At 31.1% G+C, this 14,376-nt stretch overlaps 1 protein-coding gene across 1 annotated transcript; it reads right to left on the reverse strand.

Moving 5' to 3' along the window:
- Window positions 1–716: 716 nt before the first annotated feature.
- On the reverse strand, window positions 717–13,029 carry LOC111716413 (uncharacterized). Its single transcript, XM_023491869.1, has 14 exons — window positions 12,938–13,029; window positions 11,811–11,853; window positions 11,061–11,179; window positions 10,655–10,719; window positions 10,056–10,153; window positions 9,190–9,295; window positions 8,384–8,448; window positions 7,959–8,074; window positions 7,101–7,165; window positions 6,385–6,488; window positions 5,443–5,471; window positions 4,837–4,916; window positions 1,742–1,897; window positions 717–1,031 (listed from the first exon to the last, which is right to left on the reverse strand). The coding sequence occupies exons 1-13, from the start codon at window positions 12,947–12,949 to the stop codon at window positions 1,771–1,773; spliced, it is 1,029 nt and encodes a 342-aa protein (XP_023347637.1). The 5' UTR covers window positions 12,950–13,029; the 3' UTR covers window positions 717–1,031; window positions 1,742–1,770.
- Window positions 13,030–14,376: the final 1,347 nt, after the last annotated feature.

Raw genomic sequence — 14,376 nt, forward strand, 5'->3', positions numbered from 1 at the left:
ATTTATGTAATTATCAAAGGTAGGTTCAAACAACCTTGTTGGGAAAATAAAACATACACAGTTGTTTACGAGAAGGAGTTGGTCCACCTTCAAATTAATTTAAGTTCGTTATAATTTCCTGAAAGGTGTTTGTGTACAATAACGTTTGAATTAAATACCCGAAAATGTTTCGTAAAAATTCACAAAACAATCAGTTATATTAATGAACATTACCAAGGGTAGTTAAAAAATATAACATTTCGGCAATTTATAAATTTTGGAGCAAAATTTTCATCACAGAAAAGCAGTTTTACAAACGAGCTACATTTAGAAAGTATGGATGATAATCAATTTTAAAAATAAAATCTAATTATAAAAAGTTCATCCATACTTAATTAATAATAATATTTCACTTAAATACTAAATTTTAAAAACCATTAAATTTATTTTCAAGTTTTTAAAAGAGAAAAACAGATCTTGTATCCAGCATTGTAGGGACTATGCATGTAGTTTCAAGGGATGGACCCTATTTGAAAAATTATTGTGCCAAATTAACATGCTGCCTCTTTCACCCTTTTACTGAGGTTTTTTTTATCAGCAAGTACCTTTTTATAAAAGAAACCAAATTAAAAAAAATGAAAAATGATCAATTTTTCGATAGAAAAATAAGAAAAGGTACCAAACCTTCCACAAACTTTATTTTGTTTTATCCTTACATCTTTTCAACCTGAAGATGAAAACCTGTAATATGTCAAACTATGAATAATAGATCTTATACAGATGATAGTTTGAAATAGCAAAGGTCTACGACATCATCATGCAATAATATAAGGATACACAAATTATAGTGTTCAGTTCGTTCACTTAGCTTTTTCTCAGAATAAGGGGTTAAAAGGTACCCATTGTGAATCATCAGGCATAACACTCTTAGGGTCCCTAGAAGTTACGTTGCTTGTCCCTAAAACAGAACCCCTCCCCCACCCACCCCCCCTCACACAGAATAAAAAATATGCTTCTAGGTTTAAAACACAAAATCTTCTTACTTGATTCACCTTTTTTAAACATTTAACAAATATATAACTAAAAAAAAAATTAACTGAAGTGCATACATCTAATTAGAAAATATATGTTAAAAAAATCTTCGTGCTTAAAATCTATTCAAAATCTAAAATTAAAAAAAAATTTAGATTCTAAATTTGTTTTCCAAAATTATGATAAAGAAAAATAAAATAAGATTTGTATAACATCAGCAGTACTTTAATCCTTTCTTAATCTGACATTGTTGGGTAATGTTAACATTTTTAGGCTTGGAACAAATAATCTTTTTTTTGTGAACCACCTTTTTCCTGTTGTTACATTTTTTTACGAATGTCTTTAAAATAAAACTAAAAATCTCAATTCACATTTCTTGAAAAACATGTGTTTGCAAAAGTCAAAATAAACGATCTCTAAAATATATCATCTAATCAAGTTCATAAAGTGGAATTTCCAAGCCATATTAGTATAATCTCAACCTTTCTGTCATGAAAAGTGTTGAATTCTAAACATTTCCATCAATTTCCCATTCAGCATAAATCCTTCTTAAATAACTTTATGTAGATGTAGAAAGATAATGCAATCAATTTTCAGTTAAATTAAGGTTTTCTCTCTCATTATAACCAGCAGAGGTTTAAAGAGTACTGTTGAGAATCAAACATGTCACTATACAAATTTTGGATCAAGGTAAAAGTCCATTTAAGAGCAAAATATTTGTTAAGCTTGCCTCAAGTTTTGCTTTCACCAATTTCCTTATTACAAGAATGTTAAAGAAAGGACTGCTGAGGCTAAAAGAGAGATTATATGTCCAGCGGTGATAGCCACTGCACCAGCTGTTGTTGTAGGATTAGAGGTCGTTGTTGTTGGGACTTGGTTGTTACATCTTAAATAGATAAAATTCAATTTATATGATTAAAGGGACTGTAAATGAAAAATGAAAGGGGGTATAGGCTGAAACCTAAGTATTTTAGGAGTTGATCGAGACTATTGATAGTTCTATCTGATGTTTCTGTCTCGAGAAATTGATATAAAACCGTGAAAAATTTATACGAAAGTCTATATACAGGGTGTCCCACGAAACATGACAGTATGCAGGACGACTTGAATGTCGTCTTGATTTTTGATATAATTTGCTGCGTTTATTTGTCAACCTAATTTTAGAAGTAAATTTCTAGAGATAATAATCACAAAATTTCCCTTGTCCTGCCATTTCCAAAATGTGGTCTGCCTTTTTTGTGCTTTCAATATTGCCCGAGATATGAAGACTTTCGTTCAGATTTCGACAATTTAGGTTTTATTTAACAAAATTGAAATCTGAACCAAACTCTTTATATCTCCGGTAATATTGAAAGCACAAAAAACGCAGACCACTTTTTGGAAATGCCAGGGCTAGGAGAATTATGTGATAATTGTTTCAAGAATTATACATGTTAAAGTAGATAGAAGACTAAATGTCACTAATAAATTCAAATACCAAAGACGACTTTCAAGTCGTCTTCCAATTGTCATGTTTCGTGGGACACCCTGTATATAAAATTTTGTATAAAACAGTAGGTTTAAATGGATCATGATCAGCAAATGCACAACCAATCTGAAAACGACAACATCCTAGAGGAGCCTAAACAACTTAGGCTTCTTCTTTTATTATTTGAATTTAATACTTTTTTCATTCCTAAAAGATATAATTTATAGTACAGGGTGTCACAAAAAACATGGGAATTCAGTGACGAATTCGATGTCGTCTTTGTTATGAATTAGCAGTGTAATACCTAATGTCAAAAGCCATAATATTATTATGTCTGCTAGAGTTTATTTTATGAAAAGTGTAAAAGACTGCAAAGATGTGTCTATAATGTCTTCGCAAGATGAACAGTGAAGACAGACAAGTTTACTCTGTTTGTATACTTCAATTTTCTTGTATTACTAAGTACAACCGTATGCAGTCAAAACATAAACAAACAAAATTTGGACATAGCAGACGAAACTCTTACAGATTACAGCTTTCTCAGTAGGTATCACTATACTAAATCAAAGAATTATTTGAAAAGACGATATCGAATTCGTCACTGAATTCCCATGTTTATTGGGACACCCTGTATTATATATGTCCATATCATGTGACCAGAACTCCCACCAATGGCAGTGCAGTATGGTGACGGGATACAGACGGAATCACGTGATACTGCGCTGGTAGTTCTTTATAGTATTCTTTTAATTTATAATCTAATTATTAAAGTCTATAATTATGTTTAATACACCATCACTAATGCCCGAAATTTAGAATTTAAAAACAATATAATTACGATACAATTGGTATAATACAGGGTTTCCCACAAAGAATGACACTTCAGAGACATGTGTACGGAATTAATTATGAACGATTTACTTTATTTATGATTTTCTGCAACTGTAAACTAGTTGTTTCTTTACCAAGTCATTAAAAAAGGCATTGACAATATTCAAGACAGAAGACATAATTTAACCATGCAATCTTCATTTCTATGAGTTTCAGGTCGTCTGTACAATCTCTTTCTTTGTGGGTAACCCAGTAGAGTTTACATTGATTTATACAGAAGGGGTTAAAAATGTGTAAATTGAATTGCACACTGTATTTCCGCCTGTCAAAAGTAAACTTCTTTTAAGAATCTCTAATTTAACCGTCTATGTCCGAACTTAATATTTTTCAAAATATTTTTTTGAAATTTTCAATTTATTTTAGAAATGTTCCCTGAGGAACACAAATATATATTTTTTTTAATACAATGCATAGTTTTAGAGATAGTGACAGCGGTCGATATCGACGGCTTCGTCAACACGGGATTTTAAAATGGCCAAAATCGACCGCTCCGGAACAAAGCAAAGTTTGTAGATTTTACTATTAAAAGTAAATATATCTTTAGTTAAACATTGAACACAGCTTGTTTGTAGTTTGTAGTTCAAATATCTTGACACACGGAAGATCCCACCCTTCCTATTCAATCCATCTCTCCTATCCCTCCCATACCATCCCACCCATCCCTTCCCATCCCTATCTTCTTATCCCGCATTATCAATGAAAATATAAAGAACAATACAGTTTATATTATTCTGAAGCCGTCTATTTTGCCCTACTGTTATGTCCCCCACATGTGCGAAGCCGTCGATAACGACCGCTCAAAATAGCTGCCAAAATTATACTAAAACAATAATTCAAACCATTAAAATGTGAATTATATAAAAAGTAATAACTTTTGACATATTTTTATTAACAAAAATCACGAAAATGTTAACTTTGTAAAAAAGTGGAGGGGGTCTCACATTTTTGTTTAATTTTTGCGTATCCTCTCAATGCCTATCAAGATCTTCACTGAATAAAAACAAAAACAAGCAAAAATATGCTTGAACTTGGTTTCTGAGTTCTCAAATTACGCAAAACTTAAAAAAAACAAATTAATTTGTAAACCGATAAGGAGGTAATGGGTGACTAAAGTGAGCCGTCGATATCGACCGCTTCGTATATAGACGGTTTAAAAAGGCGGTTTAACTGCCTCGCGGGATGAATTCTATAAGGAAGTACACGATAAACTACATGAATTAATTGCAAAACATTCCTTGCTTTAAGGCAGTAGGATCATTTACAGTACATCGTGAGCGTACTGCTAAATGACCCTACTCCACTTCCCCTAGAACTAAACTTTCCCTTCATTCAATAGGAATGTTATGCAAAGTACTTCATGAAGTATAGCGTGTACTGCAGGAGAACTTCCTGATAGAGAAATAAATCCAAGTGCGGGTAAACAGCGGGAGTAACTATGAGTAACCTGGGCAGTTAATAATACTTACAATTCCTGTTTACACATGCAAACTTCTTCTCTGAATACATCTGTCTCATGATTTACCGGCAGCTTATCATCAGCAAACACCTGGAGTCATCAGGCAAAAGTTATGAGATATTTATTTTATTTTATAAAGGTATGGGCTATTTTAGAATTTTTTAAAACAGACAGCAATTTTTACCGCCCTATGCATTAAAAAAATGTTACAAAAAATCCTGGGGGGGGGGGGCGTCAACCTCCTTCCCCCCAGGCTGATAAGGATTCAGGAATAACGAATTCTGATTAAAATAGGGTTGAAGTGACGAACTCAAAGAGAATTTCCCAAAGAAAAGTAAATTTTTTTTTCTTCAAAATAATTAACAGAATCAGGATTATACTTGACTTTGCAATCCTCTTCTTGCAAAACTTTAAAACGGCTCAAAACCCAAATTTGTCGGATTTTTCTATTAAAAATTACACGATTTCTGTAATTTTAAAATATAAATACTTTTTTCCGGTATTTATTTTATTGGATACATATACAACAAACAGACAAACAGACACATTTTTATATAAATTATAAAACCAGGGAAAGAAACCTATTTAAAGTTAAAAATGTTTTTTTTCATGATGCCTTGCAGTCTTCATTGATGTTGCCAGACGCTGAAAATATGTATTCATAATTGTTTATCATTCATGATAAAATTTCTGTTATAAAAAAATATTAAAAGGAAAGTTTGAAAAACTTCCATAATAAGGAGGATTTTGAAGCTAATTCAGAAAGTATTTGATATTGGAAATCAAAATTAGAACTGATGACTTTTTAATGAACTAACTTAAAAAGAGTTCAACTAGTTCCCTTCATTCAAAAGCTGTCACCTGATTGACAAGTGAGATTCAAAAAATTGTATTTTATAATGTTAAAACAGCAAAAATTAAATTCAAAACTTTGACTGTCATCTCTTTTCAAACTTAAAAATTTAAAAAAAAAATAAATTAAACAAATTCATGCTAAGGGATTTGAGTCTTTGCCACAAACTCTAATTTTCGAATCCCTATATCTTTGCAACCCAATGTTTTGATGTTTCCAACTATGTATCCTGTTATATATTAACTATTCTAAGTTTAAAATAACAACGGTTTAACCGAGGTTATAATGCAAGGAAAGTTAATTGCAGTTGCGTATACTCTGCGTACATATTGAAACCAGTTCTCTCTGGGTGGAATTTGTAACCAAGAATAGATGCATCAGTGTTCGTTTAGTATCCGAGGAGGTTAAAAGCATTATATTTTGAAAATTTTGATATTTCACACAATAGTTTCCTATGACCAGAATAATTTTTTGATTTTGCATGTAAAAGATGGATCCCATGTCAGGCTTCGACATCCATCTTGGGTTTACATTACCGCCCAGAGACAGTACACTGCAGTACAAAAGATGCGTACACCTCTGAAATAACTTTCCTTGCATTATAACCTTGGGTTAAACCATCAGGTTGCACAATAAGGATTAGAAAATTTGAGTTAGTGAAAAATCTCAATTCATTGTTTAAAATATCAAAAATAAAATAAATACCATCGGCACAGGAAAGTCCATAATGTTCAGACTGTCCAAGATCATTAAAGCATCCATGACGCACAACTGTCACCGTATCATTCACTTTAGTTTGGTCGTTGTACCTTTAGAATAAAATTGTGCATTTTTTACGTCTAATTTCTTTTCACAATGTTAACAAGAAAAAAATAAAATCCCACACAGCTGACAAAATTGGTAGGTACATTATTAAATTTGATTCATGCTAATTGAATTCACGGAAATGACTCTAATGGTTCGCAATACTCAATATAATAAACCTCTTAACTAATATATAAAAATCTTTTTTAACTATATAGCTGTCCAAACGACTGAATCAAACTGTTTAACATTTTTTGAGGAAACCCATGGATACCCTGGGGGTAACATAGGCTACACAAATTCTAATTTTCAAATTCCGCGGGCAACATCGGGCACTTCAGCTAGTTATAATAAAGTTATATATAATAAAGCTCTTCGCTCAATTAATATATATTTTTATATCTTAGCTATAAACTGGCTCAAATTTTTTAATGGAACCCATGGATACCCTGGGAGTAACAAATGTTAAAAAATTAGATTTTTTTTGTAAACTTAATTTTTTTCTTTAACATTTTTGTCTTCAAATTTCGAACTTTTTTCTCTCCAAAAATGTGTTTGAATTCCACGGTGAATGCTGGACACTAGTAACTCTTAAATCCATAAGTACATTCACTTACTGAGCATGAAAGACCTTTATAACTGAACAGCAATCACTGGCACCCAGGCATTCTTTCTCCAAATCCTGATTTGTTTTATTTCTTTCGTCTTAAAACCATTTTGTTTAAGTTATGAAAGTATTTAAAAAATGTTTTTTAAAGAAACCCCAAGGTTGAAACTAATGAATATTAAAGAGAAATTTAATGTTTAAGTTACCCTCCATCCAAAGATTATAGCAATGCTCGATTCACAACGGTACCCTTAAAATCCTTTGTCTGATCAAGTATGAATAAGATATGCACTAGTTTTTGTTACAGTCCATCTAAGGATAAATGAAAGGGGGTATGGGCTGAAACCTGAGCATTTTAAGTGTGGATCGAGACCCATAAGAGTTCTATCTGATGTTCCTGTCTTGAGAAATTGATATACAACTGTGTTAAATTTCTATGAGAATCTATATATATAAAATTTTGCATAAAAACATATGGACATATAAATAATATTTTCAATTATATATTTTATAAATAAAAAATCATTAAATTCAAATGATAATAGAAGCAACCTAAGTTTCTTAGGCTTCTCTGGAATATTGTCATTTTCAGATTGGTTGTGTATTTGCTGAATATGATCTGTTTAAACTATTATTTTTATACAAAATTATATCAATTTCTCGAGACAGGAACATTGGATAGAACTTTCATGGGTCTCGATCAACACCTAAAATGCTTAGATTTCAGCCTATACCCCTTTTATTTTTCCTTGACAGTCCCTTTGAGGAGTAGGATCCGAAAACACCATTTAATAAATCAAACAAAAATACTCTGATTGAAAAACAAGATCTGTTAGTTTACAAAAGTTAAGACGAAAGAATAAATTTCCGATGGATTTGCAAAATCTCCACAAAAGGCAGCAGGGTCTGTTTCTGGAAGATGTGCTGGTGGATCATTATTAATCTGCATATATCCACAGTCGTAGCATTTAGTTTTAGGACCATCTAAATTAGAATATACTAAATACTACAATACTATATCCACAGTCGTAGCATTTAGTTTTAGGACTATCTAATTTAAAATATATTAAATACTACAATAGAAGGCAGCTCTGGTTTGCACATTCCAATTTCTACAAGTTGCAGTATTTCAAAGATTGTAGCTACAATAACAAAAACCTAATACCTAATTTTTTCATATGACAACGACATTGATTTTTATTTGTAATTTTAAATAATATTATGAAGAATAATATTGAAAATGAATTTTTAATTCTATTTTCAGAATCTGAATTTGATTTTAAAAAGTATTACTGTAAGGTGTAGTGGTAGGTGCTGACGGAGTAGATGAAAAATCATCCGGAACTTTGTTGTTACATCTAGAAAAAATTTGATTTTTTCATTTTTTGAACTTACCTGCGCAACATGGGCTAAAATTGTAGTTTATTTTCAGATTTAAAAATTATATAATTTGAATCAAGGAAAATGGCAAGATTTGCAATTAATTATGCAAAAATTGAATAAATTAATCATAAAAATAATGAAAGGAAATGAGTCTTTTCCCCAAATTCTTACTTTTTTATTACTATATCTACGCAACCTAATGTCGGAGATCTTGATATTTTAATGAATAATTTCTGTTGGATTACTTCTATAATCTATATAAACACTTTGCTTGTCTGATTGTTTGTATCCAATAAACGTCAAAACGGCTGAACCGATCTGGCCTTTTTTGTGGGACCTCACATGACCCTAGGGAAGGTTTATGAATGATCAAAATTTCAAAAATGAGCCTCCAACAAAATTTGATTTTCATTAAATTTTGAAACTTCAGGAAATTTTCTCTATAAAATCTGCAAACTTTTATTATGTTTTACAATGTAGATACACAAAGAGATACACAAATTAATTAGACACACAAAAATAGTAGATGGGCGAAAAGCACCCTGAATTCCTTGTTGTCTAAATTTGAAATATCAAAGATTTAAACCATCAGGTAGCAAAGATATAGGAATTAGAACATTTGAGTTTGTAGCAAAAACTTAATTTCTTTAGGCATAAAATGTGAATATTTTTTAATTGGCTCAAAAATTAGGAGATCACTCAAAAGAAGTCCAAACCTGTCCTTATTGCAAAGGCATATTTCTGCTTTGAAAAGTGTCTCATCTTGATTAACTGTATTATCCATCTCAAACATCTGACAGTTACCATTAATATCTTCCGAGGCTAAAATATAAAAAAAATATTATTAATTGATTATTAAATACAGGGGGTTACCCACAAAGGATGAAACATCAGAGACGACTATAGGGAATTTATACTACAAGATCTGTCTGGTATCTGCCTCCTGTACATGACACGTTGTAGTGTTCAGTTGTAGAGTCCTAACATCCATGTACAACAACATTATCTGTCTGGTATTTACCTTCTGCATATGACATGTTGTAGTGTTCAGTTGTAGATTCCTGACATCCATGTACAACAACATGATCTGTCTGGTATTTACCTTCTGCACATGACACGTTGTAGTGTTCAGTTGTAGATTCCTGACATCCATGTACAACAAGATCTGTCTGGTATTTACCTTATGTACATGACACGTTGTAGTGTTGAGTTGTAGCTTCCTGACATCCATGTACAACAACAAGATCTGTCTGGTATTTACCTTCTGTACATGACACGTTGTAGTGTTGAGTTGTAGCTTCCTGACATCCATGCACAATAACAAGATCTGTCTGGTATTTACCTTTTGTACATGACACGTTGTAGTGTTGAGTTGTAGTTTCCTGACATCCATGTACAACAACAAGATCTGTCTGGTATTTACCTTCTGTACATGACACGTTGTAGTGTTGAGCTGTAGATTCCTGACATCCATGTACAACAAGATCTGTCTGGTATTTACCTTCTGTACATGACACGTTGTAGTGTTGAGTTGTAGATTCTTGACATCCATGTACAACAACAAGATTTGTCTGGTATTTACCTTCTGTACATGACACGTTGTAGTGTTCAGTTGTAGACTCCTGACATCCATGTACAACAACAAGATCTGTCTGGTATTTACCAGTCTCAGAGTTACTTCTACAAAATAAGAAAGTTTCTAAATTAGATTTTTTAAGGGTTTCCTCTTAAACATAAACGTACAGAGAGATTTATAGATCTTCTTATACCAAGGACAAAGCGTGTACAGGGTGTCCCAATAAACATGGGAATAGGATGATCGAATTTTAAAAAAATTGCCTCTGAAAAAATTCGATTTTTGAAAAATCCGCGACATCTTTGTTTGGTTTTTGTTTTACAATTTATACAATGAGAACATGTTCACAATTAAAATAGCATATGGACGCGAAGCGTCCTGAAAGCTTAGTAAGTATATCATCAAATGAAATTTCAAATTATAAATTTAATTATAGAAAATTATAGCAAAAACTGAGACTACTCTGGTTGATATATACATAAATAAAATAATAAGTTGGAATTTTTGTATTTTAAAAATGCGCCAATTCGAAAAGAAAAATCCGCCAAAATTTGAAAATTAATTAAAACCCTAGTGTAAATAAATTTTTGTAAATAAAAACTTACACATTTTTGAATTCTCTCCTAACAATACAGCAGTCGTTAGGGTCAGCACACTTCTTTATTGGACTCTACATGTGGAAATTATTTTTTATTTTCGTCGGGATTTTATATCATTTAACTGCACAATGGTACACCGTACAATTAATTGATTTAGGTCGATTTTTTCAAGCGGTAAGGCCCATTCACCCTTTTCCAGTGGGACTGTTTTTGTTTTAAAAATATTGGAGAAAATGGTCCCCCCCCCTTTAAGAATACTCACTTAATCTTTAAAAAGGAATTATTTTTAATTCCAGAATTAAGTACTTTATTATTATTCACATACAGATTTGAAGAGTACTGATGTGAATAGAGCAGGACCCTTTTTAGCTTGAAGGTTACTGACAATCACAAGAACAGTCTTTTTAAATACCTGGCCGTTGGTTAAATCAGGACAGTACTCTATTTCATGATCTGGAAGTGGTTCTGGAGCGCCACCATTTCTTTGTATATATCCGCAATTATAACAGGTTCTTCCATCCTCTCCAGACACTAGGAATAAGAAATTCTGTTTAAATGGTTTGCTCACTTTTAACAGAATTACACAAAATACGAAAAAGTAAAAATTTTGAGTACGTAAATTTCATAATAGTGCTAAAGAAAATATTAAATCCTTATGCTTAAAGTATGTCAGCAAAGGAAGCAAACATAATTCAAGAGTGTTATATATTTATGCTGGATTAAATCAAAGCTAGTAAAACTGTACAACTGTAAAACTATATTACTGTGCAAACAACTGTGCAACTGCAAAACTGTACAACTATACAACTGTACAACTGTACAACTGTACAACTGTACAGTTTTACAACTTTACAACTGTAAAACTATATTATTGTGCAAACAACTGTGCAACTGCAAAAAAACTGTACTGTACAACTGTACCATTGTACAACTGTACAACTGTACAATTGTACATCTGTGCAACTGTACAATTGTACAACTGTACAACTGTACAATTATACAACTGTACAAATGTACATCCATACAATTGTGCAACTGTACAACTGTACAACTGTACAACCGTACAACTGTACAACTGTACAACTGTACAGCTGTACAACTGTACAACTGTACAACTATACAACTATTAACATTTAGAATTGTACAACTGCACAATTATTACCTTGAACCAACAAAACACAGAAAAAAAATCCCAAAGCAAATATCTAGAAAAAAGTTTATTTCATTTTTAATTAAAGAGATTTTATAAGAAAAAAGTTGAATGTTAAGAAACTTGTTTTAGGTTTGAACTACATGATCTAATTCTAGGTTTAGAGTGGCTTGTACGATTGACAACGGTACCCCACAAACTTTCATTTTCTAATCCCTATATCATTGCGGCCCAATGTCATAGACATTAGATATTTTAAATCATAATTTCAGATGGATCAAATAATCTAAGTTTGAAATATCAGGTTTCGATGATAGAGATTCAAAAATTGGAGTACGTTGCAAAACCTCTATAAAAATAATCAGAATATAGCAAGAAAAACTAGGATAGCTCGTGTATGTCCAATATTAGACAAGGTCTAAAAGACCGGGCGTCAAACAATATAGAAATCCAGCGTATAGAAATCGCTAGATATAGCAACAAGGCGTATTTTCTGGGAGAATTTTTTTTCCATATTTTTGAGAAATCAAGTAATCGGTGTGTATATATATTATTTTCACAAAATCCTTTTATTTAATCCTATTAGCATTACTGGAGAACTTTTTTTATATTTATACGATCCTTTTAGTAAAAATATAACTGTACATATCATTTTCATAAAATAGTTTTATTTAATGTATGTAACCATAGATCATTTATGTTGTCAGTACGTAATAAAATCTGGGGACTCCTTAAACACAGAGAGCAGTACAAATGTACATATGAATCTAGTTAGTTGTATAGTGTCAAAGGTATGTTAAAAAATAGAAATAATGATAATGATAAGCTACAATGTCTTACAAAAAAAGTTTAATTTTTTCAAAAAAATTAAAAGAAATTCTCAAATACGCTTTGTTTCTATACTGTTGGAATTCTGTAATGTTCATGACTCCCTAAAAGACATAATAAATTTAGCCTCTATATTTTGGTAAAGTTACTGCTTTTTTTTAACAAATTGTTTTAATTAAATCACAACCATTCGATGTCCCCTAAAACTGGAGGTGTTAAAACAGCTATAAGTTGTTCTTAAAATATTATTATCAAATAAATTCTCCCAAATCTTAATTTACTTTTTGATCCCTATATACAAGTTTACTTACCCTTATATCCATTTTAACGTAAAAATAAAAAATAAAAAATATAAAAAAACAGTGCACAACTTAACAGCTACAAAAACAAAGTGAGGCATAGACCTACGTAAACCTAGCTAGATAGATAGATAAATAGATAAATAGATAGAAAGATAGGTGTAAAAAAAGGAATAATGTGGTTAGGTTGAGATAAGGGGGAACTCCCCACAGATCAATACTACACCGCTGTTCTAAGCTATATAGAAAAAGATAAGAGAGAACCCCGTGCCTGGGCTGCAATTATGCTAATATTCTTTTCCTATATTATTTAAAGGGATTGTTCAATAAAAGCACCCTAATTCTAAAATAAAGGACACTATTAATTCAATTTTCCTCTAAAGGAACTGTATCGTGGGACCTTCTAAGTTCCATGCAAAAAAGGCAATGCCCGATTTACAACGGTACCCTTGCTTTATCGGATCAATAATGTTTTAACAAATTTAATAGTAAATAATTCTGAGAATTCCTTTATGTTTTCTGCAGTATACAATTTCTATAGAAATTCTAAAGTCATTTTTGTCGTGAAACTTTAATTAAAAATATTCAGTTTTCAAAGTTATAAGCAATGATATCTAATACATATTTGATTAGACAAAGCTTGCAAGGGCAGCGTTGTTAATTGGGCATCGAATTGGGTCACTTTAAAGGTATTCATGAGGGCCAGCAATTGCACGTTGATAGTTAATTATTTCTGATCGTTAACGATTTCTCATTGTTAATCATTTTTGATAGTTAATGGTTTCTGGTCATTAACAATTTCTGATTGTGAACAATTTCTGATCGTTAACAATTTCTAATAGTAAACGATTCTCATTGTTAACAGTTTTATATCGTTATTGATTTCTGGTAGTTAAAAATTTCTGATCGGTTACAACTTATCGCTGTTAACGATTTCTGATCTTGAACTATTTCTGATAATTAACGATTTCTGATCGTTAATGATTTCTGATCGGTAACGATTTCTGATCGTTAACAATTTCTGATAATCAACGATTTCTCATCGTAAACGATTTCTCATGGTAAACAATTTCTGATCTTTAACAATTTCTCATTGTAAAAGATTTCTTATAGTTAACAATAAGAATGAAAAAATGAAAAAATGGAACCCTCCCCCCCCCATATCCAAGTTTCCAAATGATATTTTACTTAATAACTATAAATGATTAACTTACCAAGTATTTTGTACTTTTTAATTCTTATAAACTCAGTGTTTTAGAAATAATTTCAAAACAGAGATAAAAGTTGTTCAATGTTACTTTATTTTTAATTAATTCGATATTTAAAAAAAGATACATTTATTTTAAAAACTAGTTCACGACAATATTTACAAAAAGTTTAGTTCGAACGATTGAATTTTTTTAAACTTTAAACAATAATTAGTTAACCAATACGAAAATCAACTTCAAAAA

This window comes from Eurytemora carolleeae, unplaced genomic scaffold (assembly GCF_000591075.1).
Source record: "Eurytemora carolleeae unplaced genomic scaffold, Eaff_2.0 scaffold461, whole genome shotgun sequence".
NCBI lineage: Eukaryota > Metazoa > Arthropoda > Copepoda > Calanoida > Temoridae > Eurytemora > Eurytemora carolleeae.

What these genes read in the sequence shown, in the direction of transcription:
- LOC111716413 (XM_023491869.1), bottom strand. An exon ending in CTGTGTTTTGTTGGTTCAAG is followed by an intron (nt 11,180 to 11,810) that starts GTAATAATTGTG and finishes TCTTATTCCTAG; the next exon opens with TGTCTGGAGAGGATGGAAGA. An exon ending in ACCTACCACTACACCTTACA is followed by an intron (nt 8,075 to 8,383) that starts GTAATACTTTTT and finishes ATTCTAATTTAG; the next exon opens with ATGGTCCTAAAACTAAATGC.